The 21,935-nt window shown below is 37.2% G+C and overlaps 1 protein-coding gene across 3 annotated transcripts in view; it reads left to right on the plus strand.

Annotated features, from left to right (window-relative positions):
- SMAP1 (small ArfGAP 1) overlaps positions 1–21,935 on the plus strand; it is a gene marked incomplete at both ends in the record, with an annotated part of 159,748 nt that overhangs the window by 90,879 nt on the left and 46,934 nt on the right. For 2 of the 3 annotated variants that reach the window (XM_080699933.1, XM_080699934.1), the window contains one exon: positions 11,541–11,621. In XM_080699933.1, the coding sequence (XP_080556059.1) occupies positions 11,541–11,621 (81 nt within the window). Of the gene's footprint in view, positions 1–5,327; positions 5,409–11,540; positions 11,622–21,935 lie in introns of all 3 variants that reach the window. The other variant, XM_080699932.1, reaches the window with a different exon arrangement.

Here is a 21,935-nt window from a genome sequence, read left to right on the forward strand (position 1 = left end):
AAGTTTTTTTCTTCTTAAATCTTCCTTTCTATCTCCACTAATTATAGGTTAAAGTTAATTGCCTTTATGGTTGAAATTATTTTTTGCCTTTGCTTCTTAATAAGCAATCCATAACCTAGTTAATCATGTGGTAAAGCCACTTGTTGAGCAATTCAGAGGAAATAGTTTCATTTCATTTTGCATGCAAACTGGGTTTTTCTTTTCTGACCATAGGGAAGAAGCTGTATACTAACAATTTCATCCAATTCCTAATATACTAATGATATTTTAATGCATTCTCTTTGAACATGAAAAAATCTTTTTATTGAGGTATAAAGTACCATTAATGTGTATTTTAGAGCAATGATATCCATTTATAAGAGATGAAATCTGTTGAAAGATTAATAATTGATATGTTGAGAGTGGTATTTTTAATGTCTATAAATTTAAGGCAGGTTTAAGCATTATGGAGGGAAAAAGAACTAACTTTTTAAAGTAGAAGTGATATATTTTTATATAAAATGTTATAAATTATATTGAAATATTTCATAAAACGTACTGCTTTATATTAAAGTTTAAAATTCTAAATGTTTTTGTGTTTTTAAATTGTTTATAATATTTTTATTCTTGACAACCATTTGGAGATTAGTAATAGCTAAGAAAATAGGTTTGTCTTTCGATGATGTTGTTTGATAGCTGTTATTACAGAGTTTGTTTTTCTCCCTTTCTCAGATATGATAATGGTATCATTTGTTAGGAAAATTTCTTCATTCATAGAAGACATAATGGTATAATATAACATTTAGGGATTAAGTTTCATGATAACTGTAACTCAGATAGTTAAGTGAAACCTGGCAGCGTGTGTGTGTGTGTGTGTGTGTGTGTGTGTGCGCGCGCGCGTGTGTGTGTGTAAGGGAGAACAAATATTAGTGATATTTATAGAGGTATTCATTCAATAATTTTTCTATTTTTTGTAGGCTTTGAATGTAAATAAAAATTTAAAGCTAAAAAGTTGTATATACCTGAGTTTATGTTACTAATGAAATGGAAGTTCAGAAAGATTCACAAAAATCATATTTAATTTATGCTCATAGACTTCTAGGATACTAAAAGAGAATATGACTTTGTTTTTAGAGAGATTTATCAAGAAAGAATTAGACCAGATTTAAAAAATAAACATAATAAGCAAAATATGAGTACCTTATATCTAAAATATTTAAGGTGTACTAGTATACTAAGGGGATATGTAAGAGACTTTGAATACTAGTTGTACTTGTAACCTGATAAAGAGTGGCTATTAAGCTTCATGTGATTGATACTCCTAATTTTAAATAGTTCCAAATTACTTTATAGTTTTTCAGCCTGATTTTTTTTTTTTTGGTGGTACTGGGGTTCCTGGAAGCCCTTCTACCTACGGGCTACACTCCCAGACCTATTTTTACATTTTTATTTGGAAACAGGGTCTCCTAAGCCAGCACGCGCGGCTGGCTTCGAACCTGCGCGATCCTCCTGTCTCTGCCTCCCAAGCGCGGTGATTACAAGCGTGCGCCACCACGCCCGGCTCAGCCTGATTTTTAAAAATAATTTTTCCTCTTGTTTCATGTGTCACGTGTCACATTTTTGTATTGTGTGCTGCCAGTATATGCTATTGCTCTTAATTGTTTTCTTATTTTAAGAGTGTTGAAGTAAGGCTCTAAAGGTGACCCTGTTTCTTTGTGTAAGGCAATAGTTTTTTAACCATTCGATGTAAAACGCCAATACATTTTTGCCTTTGTTTTCAAAATGTGAGAAAATAGAAAGCAATAAACCTTGAGTAAATGGTGGAAGAACTGTTAAAAACTGTTGTCATACTGCCCCAAGGTCTTTAATGTGTCTGTGAACCAAGCCTCAATAGATTCCTTTTGCAGAGAGGCAGAGGGTCTAACGATGGGCTGCCTTCAATCCTAGGGATTTATTCGTAATTGTGAAGAGTGTCTTCAACAGACTGTTAACATGATTGCAAATCAGAGGGCGCTTCTGAGAAAGCAAAGAGGCTTACACTTGCTTCTTTGATGGAAGGAATTTGTGGCACAGACCTCGCAGCATTAAATGCCATGTGGCACAGTAGGCATAACTTAAGGGAGAGGCTTAAAAGAGAGAAGCAAAGTTCAAGTAGAGACAAAACAAAGAAAAGTATTTTTGTTCTCAAAGGAAGTTTTACCGGGTTGTAGCTTCAAACAGAAGAAAAGTGTGTGTGTGTGTCGGGGGGGGGGGGTGGCTGTCTGTCTTGTGCTAGGATCGAACCCAGGGTCATTCTACCTCTGAGCTATACCCCCCATCCTATTTTATTTTTTATTTTTGAAAGTCTCACTACATTGTGGAGGGCCTAAGTTACTGAGTTTGGCTGTAAACCTGATGTCCTCCTGTCTGAGCCTCCCAAGTACTGGGATTATAGGCATGTGCCACCACACCTATTGGCTTTTTTAAAAAGTCAACTTTGTTGAGATATAATTCGTAGACAGTAAAAAGCTGATATTTTTCTTTACTTAAAATACTATTTGTGCCAGGCGTGGTGGCGCACGCTTGTAATCCCCGCGCTTGGGAGGCGGAGACAGGAGGATCGCGCAGGTTCAAAGCCAGCTGCGCTGGCTTTAAGAGACCCTGTTTCCAAAAATAAAAATAGGTCTGGGAGTGTAGCCCGGAGGGAGAAGGGCTTCCAGGAACCCCAGTACCACCAAAAAAAAAAAAAAAAACAAAACCAAAACAAAACAAAACAAAATACAAAACTATTTGTAAGAGCATGTTTTTTCCTTTTATTTTTCTTATAAAAGGCAGATACAGTTCTTTGAGTTTTAACAAATACACATCCCTGTGTAACCACCATAATAAAGACAGGCTCCTTTGTGCTCCTTGCTAATCATCTCCCACCACTGTCCCAGATAACCACTGATTTGATTTTTATCGTGGTAGATTATATTTTCTTGTAGAGTTTCATAAGTAATATAATACACTGTGATATCTGTGTTTGACTTCTTTCTTTCAGCATTTTACTGAAATTCATCCTTGCTTTTGCATATACTCTTAGTCCATTCCTTTTATATTGGCAAATTTTTTATTGTATGGGTAGACCACAAAAAATTTGTTGATCTTCCTGTTGGCTTTTTCATTGCCTCTCTTTAGTACTGAACAGGTATCTTTTTTCTCTCTTAGCTAGAACATTACATTAAAATTTTTTACTAGCTGGGCTGGTGGCACACATGTAATCCCAGTACTTGGGAGGCTGAGACAGGAGGATTGCAGGTTCATGGCCAGCCTCAGCTACTTAGTGAGGCCCTCTGCAACTTAGTGAAACCCTATTTCAAAATAAAGAATAAGTTAGGGCTGAAGCTGAGGGTATAGCTTTGAGGTAGAATGTCCCTGGGTTCCATCCCCAGTACCAAAAAAAATTATTTTTTTTACTCCGTCCTTACTTTCTTTTACATTAAAATATTTGTTAAATCACTAATACTTATTGAATAAGAATTTAAAGTACCACTTCTTAGTTTTAAAATTTGCCAAATCAGTTTATTATCTTCTCAAAAGTATAACAAGCACTTTCACAAGAAAATGATCTTGCTATTTTCTAAGGATTAGTAGGTATCCTTCTTCCCTTTAATATGTTTATGTTCTGCTTTTATATGAGTTTTTAAGTGATTTTATTGCTTTTTGGGGGGTATTGGAGATTGAACCAAGGGACATTCTACCTCTGAGCTACACCCCCAATCCTATTTTCATATTTTGTTTGGAAATAGTGTCTTGCTAGCTTGCCAATAGTCTTGCTAGGTTGCTAAACTTTGTCTGGAATCTGTCTTCCTCCTATCTCAGCTTCTCAAGTACTGGGATTACAAGGTATACACTACCAAATTCAGCCATTTTATTGCTATCTCTGGTTTTCTATATAAACTTATAATTAAAGATCTCTATAGCAAATGAATATCCAGTAGGACAAACCAACTTTAAGCTAGACTGTGGTGCTTTGGACCTTATTTTAATGGAAGAGCTATAATTTTTTATATTATTTATTTTCTTCTACATAGAACTTGCTTTAGTAGTAATTAAATGACTAGATTATAACAGAGCCTACATGGTGTAAGGAGGAGGGACTCTGAAGTTTATAGTACTGGGTTGTGATTCAAGAATTACTGTCATAACTAACTTAACAAGCAGATTGAAGAAGGGCTTATCATCTTGCAGTGTTTTGACATTAAATAATGACTTATCTATAATAGCACCTTTTAAAAAAATCCTCATAGACACAGTTGATATGATAGGGCAGTATAGAGATGTCAGTTTTATGGCTCCAAAGATCTACTATGCATTTTGTAAATGTATTTCAGTTATATTTTGGCAGTAAAAGAGAGCAGGAAGATAATGCTTCTATTAAAGTGATCAACTACCCATGTAGAAATTGGGTAGGAAGATGTGTGAAAAGCTTTCAGATTAAACTCATTTTCGTGTATAAATTGCCTCTGCTGCATATATAACTGTCTCATAATGTTTTGGCGTAATTCAGCAAGTGCAGTACTGGAAATGGTGTTTTCTTGCAGATTTGAAAAGGAAGTCTATAAATTGCTTTATAATAAGTCTGTCTTCTGCTTGCTTAACTGTCATACTACATTAATCTACTTTTTCGTCCTAGCCTTTTCTGTTCTTAGTTGATTAAAATTTTAATTAAATTTTACTATTTCAGCTGTTTTATTTTCCATTCTTAAAAGTTACTCTAAAGCCAGGCGTGGTGGTGCACACTTGTAATCCCCGCGCTTGGGAGGCTGAGACAGGAGGATCGCACGGGTTCGAAGCCAGCCTCAGCTACTCAGTGAGGCTCTCAGCAACTTAGTGAGACCCTGTTTCCAAATAAAATATAAAAAAGGTCTGGGAGTATAGCCCGGAGGTAGAAAGCCTCTGGGTTCCACCCCCAGTACCACCACCACCAAAAAAAAAAAGTTACTATAACACAAAAGCTCATTTTTGCTCTCCTGCTTCTTAGGACAGTATGTCTTCAGTAGTAACATTGAGAATAAACTATCAAAGTAGCTTGATTATTTTTCACATTCTTTTGGTATGATCTTAGATATCTGAGTAAATTTTAAAATTTATAGGTTAGTGAAATCTATTTTAAATAATACACTGCTGTGTACTAATTCCTTTTCAAAGTTTCTTATGGAAATTTTTTAAAAGCAATGCTTTCCTTTTTGATGCATTATTTTTGTTAACATGCTTCTAAGTGCTTTTATGTTTCAGAAATGCATGTCATACTTTCCTATTCCTGTCAGTTCTGATTACCTTCTTCTTCTTCCTCCCCTTCTTGTCTTTTCATCTACACTCCACAGATTTCCTCCTCTGAGGCGCCTCTTCAGCCTGTGGTTTCTTCTCCTTCTATGCAAGCTGCTGTTGAGAAAAACAAGTTGGAGGTATGGTAGTGTTGTGCCCATGTGCATTATGGTGTTCAATGATGAGTGGATTGCTTCTTGCAGAGTGCCATTATCTGGGAGCCCTATAATAGGTTTTATGTTTTGAATAATTCCCAGTGTTACATATGTTAAACACAACCATTTAATATTTTCCTGTGCTACAAGCATAAAGGGCTCTAGTCTATATTTAACTTCAAGATGACTGATTTATTGGGTCATAAATATATCTCAATAGTCAAGCAATTAGTTTATTATTATGTCCATTAATACCTTATATTTATACATCCGGGCGTGGTGGCGCACGCTTGTAATCCCCGCGCTTGGGAGGCAGAGACAGGAGGATTGCGCAGGTTCGAAGCCAGCTGCGCTGGCGTAAGAGACCCTGTTTCAGAAATATAAAATAGGTCTGGGAGTGGAGCCCGGAGGTAGAAGGGCTTCCAGGAACCCCAGTACCACCACCACAAAAAAAAAAAAAAAAAAAAAAAAAAAAACCCTTATATTTATAGGAAGCTTTTTTAAACTTTATTTTATTTTTTTTGTGGTTCTAGGGGTGGAACCCCAGGGGCTTTTCTACCTTCAGGCTAATACTCCCAGACCTATTTTATACTTTATGTGGAAGTATAAAATAGAGTTTTAGTATAAAATTTATTTGGAAGTATAAAATTGGAGGGTTTTATATTTATTGTTAAATTATTTGATCTAGAGTCTTTGATTAAAACATTTTTTTCTGTGACTTTGCTACTATAAGCACTAGAAAAAAACTAATGTTGCATTTATTTTTTGAAGCAATAGCAACCATTATGCAGATGTATATACATTATAAAAATATATGTATAACTATGGGATCATGAGTTTAGAATCATCAATAATAATTGTCAGAACACATTTTAAGTGGCTGTTAGGGTGCATACTACGGCTATGCATTTTTAAAGTCTTCCCTGCAAGTATTTGAGAGTTTTAATCCTCCCCCCCTCCTCTCTCTCTTCTCTCTCCCCTCTCCCCTCTCCCCTCTCCCCTCTCCCCTCTTCTTCCTCTCTTCCCTCTCTCCCTCTCCCCTCTCCCCTATCCCCTATCCCCTCTCCCCTCTTCCCTCTCTCTCTTTCTCTTTCTCTTTCTCTTTCTCTTTCTCTTTCTCTTTCTCTTTCTCTTTCTCTTTCTCTTTCTCTTTTGGTGGTACTGGGGTTCCTGGGAGCCCTTCTACCTCTGGGCTACACTCCTAGACCTATTTTATATTATTTTATTTGGAAACAAGGTCTCTTAAGCCAGCAAGGCTGGCTCCAAACCAGCGCCATCCTTCTGTCTCCGCCTCCCAAGCTCGAGGATTACAAGCGTGCGCCACCACGCCCAGCGTTCCTTTTTCTCTTTAACTTTATCTTTTGTTACATGAGCCATAATGGATTAGCTTGAGCATTATTTTAATTTTAAATTTTTCCTGTTTCCTCCCTGATAAATGGTATGCTAGACATGAGGAATATAAAGACAAATAAGATATACAAACAAGCGTGTGGTTGCACATGCTTATAATCTCAGCATTTGGGAGACGGAGACCGGAGGATCACGGTTCATGGACAGCCCTAGCGACTTAGTGAGGCCCTCTGCAACTTAGTGAGACCCTGTTTCAAAATAAAGAATAAAAAATAGGGCAGGGGGTGTAGCTCGGAGGTCGAATGTCCCTATGTTCTATCTCCAGACTTGCAAAAGAAAAGCAGCAGCAGCTTACATCTAATGGAGGAAAACAGACAAGTGTATAGCAGTTTATAATGTAATATTGTACATGCGGTGATTCAGGAACACTCACTGTGCTGCTATTAATACAGGAGGCATACTTTTATAATGTGTCTTAGTCTCTGAATGAGTATTAGGTACAAGGATTAGGAGGCATTCCAAGTAGAAACAGAAAGAAGCTTGGGGGGGCATTGAAAAATGAGCAAAGAGCCAGGTGTGGTGGCCCACGCTTGTAATCCCAGCATTTGGGAGGTTGAGACAAGACGATCGATCACAGGTTCTCAGTCAGCCTCAGTGACTTAGTGAGGCCCTTTGCAACTTAGTGAGACCCTGTTTCAAAATAAAGAATAAAAAATAAGGCTGGGAAAGTAGCTCAGGTAGAATACTCCTGGGTTCAATCCCCAGTATCAAAAAGAAAAATGGGCAAAGCACAATGCTTATTTTTCATAAAACATGAAAAAACATAGACAAAGAATGGTGCTTGGGAGTCTCAAGTTGAATGTCATGGCTGAAGTAGCAAGTTAGGGAAAGAAGCAAAGAATCATAGCTTGGAGGCAGAACTCCTCAGGTACCATCCCCAGTACAAATATTCAGACCACAGGAATAAACAACTGTTCTGAGTTGTGAAGCTAGTGAGTATACACTATTACATTGCTTTCTTCATCAAACTTTACTAATAATATCTAGAAAACATCTTCTAATATAAAAAAGATTTTTGTATATCTCATTTGTTCTCCATTTCTAAAGTTGAGATAATATTATATACCTCATAAAATTGTTATGAGGAGTAAATGAGTCAAAATAGTGCCTGGCACATAATAAGGGTTCAGTAAATGTTAAGCTGTTGTGGTAAGAATACCAAGAACAGCAAAGCTCCACTGGACCACACTGAAGGGCGAGACTTGAGTGTTTGGGGTCTGTAGTCCCTCAGTCCAAAGGGACCCCGATTAACTGTGTTACTTTGAGAATTACTTTAAGATTTTGTTTGTTCATTTATAAGAGAAGGATTAAACTAGATGATAAGGAACCAATAAGTGGTAGTTGGGTTTTGGACATGAAGGTTTTGATTTGGGTTATTGTTGAGTTACCTACCAATAGTAATGCATCTAGTTATCCTTAAAGATTCACATCTCTCTTTTTTTCAGTCTGAAGTCCAGGTACTTGGACAGTTATAAAAATATTTTTAGGGAAATGTACTTAACTTTCTAGGAGGTCTTTTATCTGTCTTAGACTATGTTAGTATCCTTACTATTCATGGCAGAATGCCAGTACTGACATAATCTCATATGATAACTAAAGCACATAGATTGTTCTTTAGGTTTTATCCGTTTAATGAAAAAAGTCAGGTTTTATGTTACCTTTCATCTTGTATCTGAAAAGCATTATTGAAACAAGTGGCTTTAGAGAATCAGTCTTTAGGAGCCTTAGATATAAACTTTTTAACCAGATTTAAGTTGGAAATTCTAGCAACATATTCTCCTTTTGCTACACTATTTGTTGGGGCAGCTAAAATGTTCTCACTGATTTGTAGATTATTATTTCACTCATTGCTTTATTTTTTTAATTGATAGTAGAGATTGAATTTAGGGGTATTCTACCTCCAAGCTACACTTATAGCCCTTTTTATTTTGAAACAGGTTCTCACTAAGTTGCCAAAGTAGTTCTGAAACCTGCAGTCCTCCTGTCTTAATCTCCCAGTATGGGAATTGCAGGTATGAGCCAAAATACCTGGCTATACTCATTGCTTTATATTAAAGGGCAATAAAAGATTCTTAAGAGAAATGCTTTAGAATAGTTCTGCTGTTTTTAAACTTGCAGCTGGAAACATTTATTTATTTAGGTACAAGGGTATGGAACCCAGGGGCATTCTACCTCCAAGCGCCCCCCCCCACCTATTTTTAATTCTTTATTTGGAAATAGGGTCTCACGAAGTTGTGAAGTGCCTCACTGAGTAGCTGAGGCTGGCCGCGAACCTGCAATCCTCCTGTCTCCGCCTCCCAAGTACTGGGATTACAAGCATGTGCCACCCTGTCTGGCTCAAACATTGTTTATTCACACCATAAAGATCTTTGCTATGAATTTCTTTTAAAATTTGCGACAAAGACCAAGTTTTTTTCTTTTTTGTTTTATATCATAGAGCAAATACTAAAATTATAATGTTTCATATTTGTGTAGTGCTTTACAGTTTGCAGAGTTCTGTTTTTGAAGTTTTTAGTGGCTTTTTCTTTTAATACTAAAATGCATATTAAATATGTCTAATTTAATACTTATAAATATGTCAGTGTGTAACTATCACTGTATAAACTGAACGTTGTAATACCTCCACAGCGCCCATGTTACTTTCCCTTTTTATAACCTTATTCCTTCTCCTTATGGTTAATTAACATCCAAACTTTTATCATTGTTGTTGTCATCAACATTTCCTTTCTTTTCTTCATAATGTTATACTGGTGTACATACTCTCAAACAGTGTAGTTTTGCCACTCATTTATATGAATGGTCACAAAGCCCTTTGAATTTTTAGTATTTTTCTCACATTATAGCCTAGGAATTGCCAGCGTATTTTCCAGTTTATATATGGCAAATTTAGTCTGACAGAGGTTGCATCAAACACCATTTTAAATGCATAGCTTCCGATTCAGCTGTTGGGTGTCTTGACTAAGGTCTGTGTGTTTATCCTCCTCTCTTTCCCAGTCATCTTTGCCTGTTTGCTGCAGGAGACTAAGGATTAGGAAAGGTTCCTCATGTGAGAGAAAACATACAATCCTTGAATTTTGAAGACTGAGCTGATCTCACTTAGCATAATCTACTTTTTGCAGATGATGTAATTTTGTAAGGTTTTTTTGCTGTTTTATTTATTTATTTATTTATATGTTTATTTATTTTTTTGTGGTACTAGGGGTGGAACCCAGGGGGCATTCTACCTCAGTATACCCCCAGCCCTATTTTTTATTCTTTATTTTTGAAACAGGGTCTCACTGAGTTGTAAAAGGCCTAAAGTAGCTGAAGCTGTCCTTGAACCACAATCCCAAGTGCTGGGATTACAAGCGTGTGCCACCATGGCTGGCTTTTTTTTCCCTTTTTAAAAAATTGAATCATGGGGCATTCTATCTTCAAGCTATACCCCTAGCCCTCTTAAAATTTTTATTTTAAAACAGGGTCTTACTAAGTTGCTGAGGCTATACCTGGACCTAAATTATAGATGTATACCACCACACCCCACTTTGTTACTGTTTTTAATCATCATCATTATTTGTGTGTGTGTGTGTGTGTGTGTGTGTGTGTGTGTGTGTGTGTGTGTTGTTATGGTACTGGGGATTGAATCCAGGGACATTCTACCTCTAGACTGTCCTACAGTCTAGAGGTACCTACCTACACCCCCAGCCCTATTTTTATTTTTGAAATAGGTTCTCACTAGGCTGCTGAGGCTGGCTGCAAACCTGTGATCCTCCTGTCTTAGCCTCCCAAGTACTGGGATTACACACCCTGCTTTATTTTTAATTTTTAAATATCACTTCCTGTCTCATTTGTTCTAGAAATGCAAATTGTAAGCATTATAAGTACCACTATAGTATACTTCAATTGCCTTACACTAGTCAGTTGGCTCTGATCCCCATGTACTGTCTTTAGCATTTTTTCACAAAATATATTTGCCATATTTAAAAAACAAAACTAAGCCAGATATGGTGGTGCACACTTGTAATCCCAGTACTCGAGAGGCTGAGACAGGAGGATCGCAGGTTCGCGGACAACCTCAGCTACTTAGTGAGGCCCTCCACAACTTAGTGAGACCCTGTTTCAAAATAAAGAAGAAAAAATAGGACTGAGGATGTTACTCAGAGGTAGAATGCCCCTAGGCTCAATCCCCAGTACTGCAAAAAAAAAAAAAAAAGAAAGAAAAGATAAAAATCCAATAAAACTATAATGATGCCTCCATATATTGTGTGATTTTATGCTTTTACCCCCATGTTTACTTATTATAATTGGTCTTCACCTGTGTGATAAGGAAGTCTGTTTCATTGGATAGTTGGCTTTTTCTTCTTATTCAAAGCTCAACATCATACTTGCATAACCTCGTGAAAGGATTTAGGGAGAAATTGCTTAATGGAGTTCACATTTGTTTAAGCACAAAACAGGTCCTAAAATAACAAAGAAGTTCAAAATTGTGTCACTTCTATCATAGTTTTTTTTTTAGATACTCTGTATTTTGTAATCAACATGTAACTTTAATGAATGTGCATTTACTATATTTAGTTTTTTTATTTCAGTAGCACCTGGGCATTGTAAACATGGAATTTTTCTACCTTTCTCAAATGATGATTCAAACTAATTTTAAAAAGCATAAATTAAAAGTTGCCTATGTAAAAAAAAAAAGTAAACTTATCAAAACTTTGGGTTATGTTTTAGAAAGAAAAGGAAAAAAAGAAGGAAGAGAAAAAGAGAGAAAAAGAGCCAGAAAAGCCTACAAAACCACTTACAACTGAAAAGGTAAATTTCTCTTTATGTCAATGACCTGGATATTTATGATATAAAAGTAAGCATTCTTTCAGTAGGTAATTTTTGGGTAACTACTGTATGGTAAACATATTCTTCTAGCTGGTCTTATTGATCCTTATGTGATTTTTAATCATTAATGAAATGTGGGTGTATATCATCTGAATTCCTCAAGGACAAGTGTTCTCTTATGAATGACATAGAAAATGTTTTTTTCTGTTGTTTTTGTTTTTGAGATGAGATCTTGCTAAGTTGCCCAGGCTGGCCTTGAAATTGTGTTCTTCCTGCTTCAGACTCCTGAGTAGCTGGGATTACAGGTTACACTGCTGCACCCAACTCCAGAGTGGCGTTTTTAGCTTTCATATAGTCAGACTTTAGTGAACATTTAGAAAATGAAGAGCTCATACCTAATAGGGACTTTAGAAAAAAACTCGTGGTTTATAACAGTTGATCTAGATGTTGAAGAGTAGGTAGGATTACGGTGGAAGGTAGAAGTACATTTGTTTGCGGCAGCAGACTGAAGATAGGCATAGCAACTAGAAATGGAGTATATTTAGACTACTGTGACCTGAGCTTGGGGGCCTACGCTTATAATCTCAGTACTTGGGAGGCTGAGACAAGAGGATTGCAAGTTCAAAGCCAGCCTCAGCTATTTAGTGAGGTACTCTTTCAAAACAAAGAATAAAATATAGGGCTGGGGTGTAGCTCGCAGGTAGAATGCTCCTGGGTTCAATCCCCAGTACTGGAAAAAAAAAGTGTGAGTGAAAAAGGATATATGCCTATGTATAAGAGTAGTGAAAAATAAGGCCAGAATGAAAGACAGAACTCAAATTGTAGATGTGTATTTTTTCAGAGGGAAGGCTGTGGCAGCACTTGAGTTTCTAAAGCAGGTGATGCACCTAATTCATAGGGGTATTCTGGCAGTAATAGGCAGGATCAAGGTGATAGGCAAGCTAGAGATAAGGAGGACTTAGTACTGTGGTAAAAGGTTTGGTTATAGACATAGTGGCTTATCTTTGAACACATTTCATCATATAAGCCTAGAAATATGTAAAGCCTAAGAGTATTGTCAGTAAAAGCAGCATCCTTAGTTTTAGTGGTTAAATTTTTTAAAAATTCAGTTTTATTTTATTATATACTATACTTTTAGTTAAGGTTGATTATTACTATTGTTTTTTTAGCGATAGCTTACTGAATTAAGTAACTCATTAAATCTAGGTGTTACAAAAAATAAGAAATCAGATGCCTTCTGTGAAAGGCATCTGATTGTGAAAGCATCTGATTGTGAAAGCTAAGGAGAAATAGGTCATAGGAAGGACTCTAGATGAAAAAGGAAATCCTATAGAGGAGCAAACAAGACAACCTAAATGAGGGGATGGGAGGGGGAAGAAGGAAATTCTCTAAAACACACAATGTACTTAAATATATCGAAGTCAACCACTAAGCCAAGCAAGGGACGGAAGTACGGGGAGGGAATGGGGTGGGAATTGGGTAGGGGTTAAATCGGTGATGTGTACATGTATGTACACACAAGATTTTTACCTCAATATCATGTATGAATATAATGCCCCAATAAAAAATTAAATAAAAAATCCAGGTGCTAAATATTTTAATATTTGATTACAAACGTTTTTAAAATCCTTATTAGGTTTTATCTTTTGTTTCTAAAAATTATCAATTTCAAAATAATTTACATATTACCTTATTGTTATACTTGGTAAGATGTTAGTTTTTCTTCCTGTTAAAAAAATGGATTTTACCACTAAAAGTATGCTATTGCTGTTTGACTAAGTATATTTTGCAGCCTTATTCGCAAATAATTGCCATCTTTTGTTTATTGTGAAAATGGGACACAGAACTCACCTGGGAATGGGGTGTCTGCACCAAGACCCTAAAAGAGGCATACTGGGTGTGTGAACAGTGAGGCATCTTCATACTTCTTTTTACAGTTTCCCTTCAGCCTATAGGTTATATAAACCCAGTTCACACCTCAGCTGTTTTTCTTGCCCAGTCTGCAGAGATTTGGGATTCCTGCTGCTGATTGTGGGGGCCTTGCTGAGTGAAAAAAAACACGCCCAGCATTCCTAACCCTTTTAAAATTCTTGAGACAGTGTCTAGCTAAGTTGTCCAATCTGGGCTTGAATTTGTGATCTCTCTTTCTCAGCCTCCTAAGTACTGATTACAAGTATGCACCTGTTTTTGTTTGTTTGTTTTTTGTGCTGGAAATTTAACCCAGGGGCATTTTACCTCCAAGCTATACCCACAGCCCTATTTTATTTAAGTCTCATTGAGGTGTACATTTTTGTGGTATGCCAGCATCTTTTATTCATTGGGTTTTCAGAAACCAGCTTTACCTACTGTGCTGGAAGAACTATAAATCTAAAAATTCAGTGAATCAAGTGATTAATAAGGCAAATGCTTTTTAAAGAATACTTTTATTGGTACATTAGAGTCTCATGACATAATACAGTTCATAGTGATGGTGACATGGCACTGATACTAGAGGAGAAAGATGGATGAATATAGACTGGGTTTGAAAATTTTGATTTAATTCGATTCTCAGCACTGCTGTTTACTAGATGTTTGACCAGCCTTTGTCTCAGTTTTCTCATATTCATTTGACATTCTTTCTTTTTCCTTTTTTCCTTTTTTTTTTTTTTTTTTTGTGTGTGGTACTGGAGGTGGAGTCCAAGGGCTTTTCTACCTCTGGGCTATACTCCCAGACTTATTTTGTACTTTATTGAAAACAGGGTCTCACTAAGTGGTTGAGGCTGGCTTCGAACCTGTGCGATCCTTCTGTCTAAGCCTCCCAAGCGCTGGGATTATAAGTGTGCACCACCTCGGCGGACTGGACTCTTCATTCTACATTCTAAGAAACTACTACATGCCAAGCACTCTATTGGGAACTAGAGATACAGTGGTAGGGGGCTGGCCTGTGTTATATAAGGTGTTATACAGCATCTTAGCAGTCTCAACAGGTAACAGTATCTTCAGACATTGCTAAATGACTCATTAGGGGCAATATCATCACTTACTTGAGAATTCCAGATTCAGACAAAATACAGTACCATGAAACTGTCTCTTGGTGAAGAATGAATACCTACCTGTGTGATGTGGAGCCCGCAGGAAGTTACCAGTGATATCAGGGTGTTTTTTTTTTTATAAAGACACAAAATCTTTTCCTCAACAGTTTTACTTAAGTGCCCAAAGAAAATAATATAAAATAATATAGTTATTATATATGGAAAAGTACGGCGGACTGGCTCAGCCGGGCACTGAATATGGGCACTGAGTCCGCTCGGAACCGAGATTCTCAGAAAGGTGGGCAAAGGCTTCGGTTGCAGTCCTGCAGGGCTTAAGTCCTACAGTGATTTCTTTCCCTTGACAAGTAACAGATTCTTCAAGTCCCAGTAAGCATGGGGTCTCATCCCTGGGGGCTTGGGAGAGAGGAATCTGAAGAAATAACGCTACAACTGCCTCTTGTGCAATTGACACTTTATTACAAGAACCCAGGAAAATTTATATCCTTCACCAGTGAGATTAATAGTTAAAAAAAAGAAAAAAAAGTGTAATCACCACAAAACAATAGTGAAGGACATGTAAACAAAGTAAAAGGACACTAGTCTAGCATTCAAGATTACCTCCCCGATCCTGTGACCAAATCCAGCCCCCTGCCCTTGAGCCCCTTACCCTTGCAGACAGGCGGCTCCAAAGGGCAAATTCCAGAAGGTACAGGCATGCCTAGGGCTTGGAGAATGCGGCCTCTCATGGAATCTCCTTTAACTCTTTTTGGAACTTTCCATTCCTAGGGCTTAGTCCATATGGCTGGCATGGGAAGATATGGTGATCCAAGGGGCTGCGATGGAGGTCTCCCAGGTTTCGTCCGCATTGCCATCCAAAGTCTGAAAGCTTAAACAAGCTCACAACACAGTTTAGTAGATAAACACCAAAAAGTAACATGAAGTTTTTAGATTTAATTGTCAGATGTACTTCTCTAGCTGCCGAGCACTTTTCCTCAAACGATAGGCTTATTAGAAGCCTATTCCTCTTTTAATAATCCATTTTCCTACCACAAACCTTCTGCAACTTCCTTTTACTCTTTTTGATTATCCTGATTCTCTTTCCCATTTGGGACAATCTTAGGATAAACTCTTCTTCATACAAAAATGCTTTCTTATTTTCACCATATTTTCTTTCTTCACACCTACACATTTATTATATCTGTCCTTTGTTCTGACATATTCATTTCTTAACCACGTGGCGGCTCCCTGTCTCGGGCAGCGCACATACTGGGTGTAAAGGTCAAGAATCTTCCTAGCCTTTCGGCTCTATTGTATCAGGCAGTATTGGCTGCTCATCAACTAGGCTGCTTTGAAGTCGCACACAAAGTTTATCTTCTCTGTATCTAAGCCGGATCACAAGGAGGGGGTAAACAGGGGCACCGGTTGCCTCCCTTGCAAGTTTTTAGGGCTAATGACTTCAGCTGACTCTTAAGGCTTTTACCATAGGTTAATGATTAGAATGAAGGTCAGAGATAGAGAGGAATTCTGCACTTGGAATTGTTGTAGCCACGGCATCTGGATTCTACATCTTGAGCAAAGCTGAGGGCGTTTAAAGGCTCAGACAAATTACTAGAAAATTTATTTTCCACGGACTCAGTTTCTCCCACAGTCCTGATCTTACATCACCGGAGCAATTCGTGTGGAAAGTTAAAAGAATCATTACCAAAAGAATAATAGTTATGAAAGAATATCTAAGAGTGGGGGAGTACTCTGGCCAGAGACAACACTTTCCCTTGGGGCACTGCTTCCTTTAAGCCAGCCAACTTTTTGCACGCGAATCTTTCACACACGCAAGTGCCGAGGAAGAGGAAGTAGAAGCGGCAGAAAACTAAGTTTATAATAATGCCATTAAGTGGAAGGTAAAATGCAGGATCAGTGGAAATCAGCACTTTCTTAACTAGAAATTGTCCAGAGTCAGGCTTATCCTTTACAATCACTTATCTTTTCATTTAATCATTTAATTCCTATTTGAATAGATATGTAGAAAAACTTCAGTGTCTGGTTTTTTTTGTTTGTTTTGTGTGTGTGTGTGTGTGTGTGTGTGTGTGTGTGTGTGTGTGTGGTGGTACTGGAGTTCCTGGAAACCCTTCTACTTATTTCCAGGCTATACTCCTAGAGCCATTTTTATATTTTTATTTGGAAACAGGGTCTCTTAAGCCCGCGAGGCTGGCTTCAAACCTGCGCCATCCTCCTGTTTCTGACTCACAAGCATGGGGATTACATGCATGCGCCACCACACCCAGCTCAGTGTCTGTTTTTTATCTAACTACATACTTAAAAATGGTTAAGATGATAAATTTATGTAATTATGTGTATCTTGCCAAAATAAGTGATTTTTAAATATATATATATATATATATATATATATATATATATATATATTTTTTTTTTTTTTTTTTTTTTTTGGTGGTACTGGGGTTCCTGGAAGCCCTTCTACCTCTGGGCTACACTCCCACGGGCTACACTCCCAGACCTAGTTTTTAACTTTATGTAGAAACAGGGTCTCTTAAACCAGCGAGGCTGGCTCCGAACCAGCGCGATCCTCCTGTCTCTGCCTCCCAAGCGCGGGGATTACAAGCGTGCGCCACCACGCCCGGCTAAATATATTTTTAAAAATATTGGCCGGCATTTGGGAGGCTGAGATAGGATCACGGTTCACGGACAGCCTCAGTTACTTAGTAAGGCCCTTTGCAACTTAGTGAGACCCCATTTCAAAATAAAGAATAAAAAATGAAGCTGAGGGTGTAGCTCAGAGGTAGAATGCCCCTGGGTTTCATCCCCAGTACTGTAAAATAAAAAGTACTTTGTAGATCTGTACAATTTTATCTTTATAATCCACTTTTAATGAATTGGAAATCATTTCTATTCTTCATTCCTTATTTGGCTGAAACCATTGGCTGTAAGCAAGAAAATCTGACCTGAAAGTAAAAGATGTACAGAAATGAAAGAATCAGGTAATTTTCCACTACATTGGCAGCATCCTGTTTCTATTTTTTTTTTAATTATTTTTTATTTTTTTGCGGGTCTGGGGATGGAACTCAGAGGCATTGACCTCCAAGCTACACCCCTTGCCCAATTTTTTTTTCTTTATTTTGAGACAGGTTCTCACTAAGTTGTGGAGGGTCTCACTAAGTAGCTGAGGCTGTCAGTGAACTGCAATCCTCCGGTCTCAGCCTCCCGAATGTTGGGATTACAAGTGTGCGTCACCACGCCCAGCATTTTTCTATTTTCAAAAATATATTCACCTATGTATTTCAAAGGAACCCCTGGCCTTGGAAGTTTTCTGATGTACTGCCTGCCAAAAAATAGCTGTTCTAGCCTTCGGAGTTCCCATTTCCCTATGCTATGGCATCCTACTACCACCCAGGACCTATTGTTGTTATTGTAATTTAACATTCTTAGCTTTGGATCTGGAGACTAGATAGGGACTCTCCTTTCTGGCAGCAGTAATAAGTCATCTTGAAGTATTATTCCAAAGGGATCCAAAATATTTGTTTGTGTGTTTGGATTATGAAAAGGCATCTCATTACATCCTACTTATTATCTGGCAGAAACTTCCTTGGAATCTGATGACACTGGTGATAACAGTGGCTATAATAATCTTATAGAGACCACTATATAGTCTTTTTGTGTATTTACTATTCTTGAGACTTCTTATCATTTGATGTTTTTCCTTTTAGATTCAGAGGCCACAGAGCTTTGATCACACAGTATCAAGAGCCTCTAGCTCTGTGTTGTATTTTATATCCTGTTGCTTCAGTTCACCTGAATTCAGTTTCCTTAGTTTCCATCTGCTTCCTGCCTCCCTGCCTACACTTAGCCTTCCTCTCTTCACAGTATAGAGTGTGCTATAGGGCTAAATGGCTTTTGCTGGACTTAAAATAGAGGCTGAAAATAATAATCTTAAGAGGAATTTGACCTGACAGTTTGGTTGTTCTCAAGTAGATTAAATGCTACCACCATTTTATATCTGTTTCATTTTGCAGCAAAGTGTCATACTCATGACCTGTTAGCACAGTGTGCTATGAGCTCCTTTATATCATTAGTGTTTATCATCTAGGTATAGTTTATAGGGAGCCAATGAAAAGAAAGAGGGTCAACAGATACAGAACTAGTTTTAGCAATGGGTAGCTCTGATACAACAAGAGACCAAATGTGGAAGTTTAGAGAAATGAAATACTTTTATGTGGAGATTATTAGGAACATCTTCATAGATGTTATTTATATCTGACACATGAACTTTTAGAAGACTTGTTACAAGTGAGGAAAAAAACCCAATAGGCAAAGGGGATAACATAAAAAGAATTGAAATTATAAAGCTCATTTTGTTAATCTATACTCTGGCTTAATTGAAGCAGAGGATAATAATGGAGCCTTCTTCCTGAGGCTCTCTTCAAAACTGCATTCCTCCTGCCTCACCCTCTGAAGTACTGTGATTGCAGGCATGCATCACCACACCCAGGTCTAAAATTTTTCTTTTCTTTCTTTTTTCTTTATTTTGTTTTAATTTTATTTATATGTGGAACATACTGAAATGGTATACATTTAGACTGTGCGTGGTGTGTCGTCCCGTCGTGCCCCAACCCCGTAGCACATAGCTACAAATTTGCTGTTGGTTTCTGAAAATACTCATGTCATTTGGGATGCCAGAAACTCAAAACTGAGTTCTGAGTTGTACTCTTGATTTTTATCTTAAATTTGCAGTTTTTAGGAAAAATAGGCCTGGATATAATAAATTACACCTGCCACCACCATCAAGCAGACCTGGTGCTGTAATGCCAAGTTGCACATGGGACAATTGCTGGCATGTCTTCATTGACACTCTAAAGTGGCCAAGAAGATGAGCTCTCATAGCAAGAAGTTGGTGTTGGTGGCCGGAAATATGTTTTTGTCTTAAGTCTCAGGTATCCAGCATGAAGCTCTCAAATCCACTGTGTGAATCTGGGTGGGATGATGGACTGCTCTCTGCTCGATGCCATTGTGCAGAGAATAACATTTTGGGAGGCTACCAAATGCGTAAGCTTTATAATGCTGTAAAATATAACTTGAAACTAAATGTCACTTTTTCAGAGGTAAATTAATGGACAGCCTGGTCACATTCAAAGCTTTTTGATATAAAACTTTAGATATGGAACTATTCCATCTATAGGCAAAGTGTAACCAAAATCTGTCTGGATGGACAGTATATCATTTTTGCACAGGTCTCTGTTTAGTAAATACATCACAGTATGCCAGTCAGTAATCTTGCTCCAATAAGGGAACATAAAGATTTTTTTTTGAAAAAAATAAATCACTCTGTTATAAGATTGTTATAACATTTATACAAATTTGCTTTTATTACAAGATCACATATTTTGAGGATTTCTCAAAGTATAAATTGTATTTATATATGTAAATCTAGTCCTGATATTTAAATTATTATTTTATTATATATTATATGGAAAATTTTAAGTGTATACATATTTGTTAGTTTCTACAATGAAACTAATGCCCAGTCTTGTTTCATCATCCATATATTTATAAACAAATTCCAGAGATTATACCATTTCATCCATATATATTATTTCTTTTTAAAAATAAATTGTGTATATTTGAGCTTTACAACTCACTTGATATTATGAGATACTTATAAAATAGAACATTGATTACTGTAGTGAAACAGATTAACATATTAATCATCTAATGGTTATTTATGTGTACATGTGCATAGGCATGACAAAATTAGCTAAAATCCACTTATTTTCTAAAATTCTTAATGCACTACAGTTTTATTAATTATAGTTCTCTTGTGCATTAGAGCTCTAGATTTGTTCACTTGTTTATCATGCAAATCTCTTTCTTTGTGTGGTAGGGTAGTATTAGGGTTATAACCTAGGGACTTCTATCTCTGGGCTATATCCCCAGCCCTATTTTTTGTTTGTTTGTTTGTTTTTTGTTTTTGGTACTGGGGGTGGAATCCAGGGGCTTTCTACCTTTGGGCTATACTCCCAGACCTATTTTATACTTTATTTGGAAACAGGGTCTCACTAAGTTGCTGAGAGCCTCACTCAGTAGCTGAGGCTGGCTTTGAACCTGTGCAATCCTCCTGTCTCAGCCTCCCAAGCTCTGGGATTATAAGAGTGCGCCACCACACCCAGCTTTCCCCAGCTCTGTTATTTGGAAATAGGGTACACTTAATTGTTGATGCTGCCATCAACCTGCCATCCTCCTGTCTGAGCCTCCCAGGTAAGGGTGATCTGTGTGCTCAGAGCATATCTGTTTTGTACCCATTGGCCTACCTCATCTCATTTCTTCCTCTTCCAGCTCTTCCCTCTAGATTTTAACTCTCAGTATATTTGACTGGTTGTTTTTTTTTTTTTCCTTTGCATGTGGCTTATTTCCCTTACAATAATGTCCTGCTGTTTCATCCATGTTGTGGCAAATGCCAGGATCTCTTTTTATTTTCTAAAGAAAAAGGCTAAATAATATCCGTGTGTATGATTTTCCTTGTTTATTCATCTGTCCACAGATACTTAGGTTATTTTCACAGTTAAGCTATTATGTATAGCTGTTGTGAACATTAGAGTGCAGATACCTTTATGAGGTGATGACTCCATCTCTTCTGAGTATATATCCAAAAGAGAGATTGCTGATTTCTGTGATATTTCTATTTTTAATTTCACTAGGAATCTCAGTTCTCTTTTCCATAATGGCTATACCAGTCTGTATTCTTACCAGTAATATAATTGTTTTATTTTCCACACCTTTATCAACATTTCTTATTTCTTGTCTTTCTGATAATAGCTATTCTAATGAGAATTAGGTGATATCTCAAATATTTTATTATATCTATTAAAGAAATAAGAGCAATAACATAATGTCCTTACCTTAAGTATTAGCTTTTCATCAAGTGACCAATACCTGAGAAAATCAGCATAGAGGAGAAGAGTTATTTTGGCTCATGGTTTCAGTCCATGGTTGACTGGGTCCAAGGCAGAACCATCTTGGAAGAGAGGGAGAGAGAGAGAGAGGAGGAGGAGGAGGGAGAGGGAGGAAGGGGAGAGAGAAACAACCAGGTCCTACCTCTTATAGTTTCCACTGCTTCCCAGTAATCTGTTCAGCTACCAATGGATTAATCTGCTCATCATCCCAGTCACTTCCCCAAAAAATCCACTTCTGAACATTGCTGCACTAGGGCTCAAGCTTTCAACACATGAATCTTTGGGGGATCCTTTATACTCAAACTGTAACACTTTGTTTGACGGAA

This window comes from Muscardinus avellanarius (genome assembly GCF_963383645.1).
Source record: "Muscardinus avellanarius genome assembly, chromosome: 8".
NCBI classification, from domain to species: Eukaryota; Metazoa; Chordata; class Mammalia; order Rodentia; family Gliridae; genus Muscardinus; species Muscardinus avellanarius.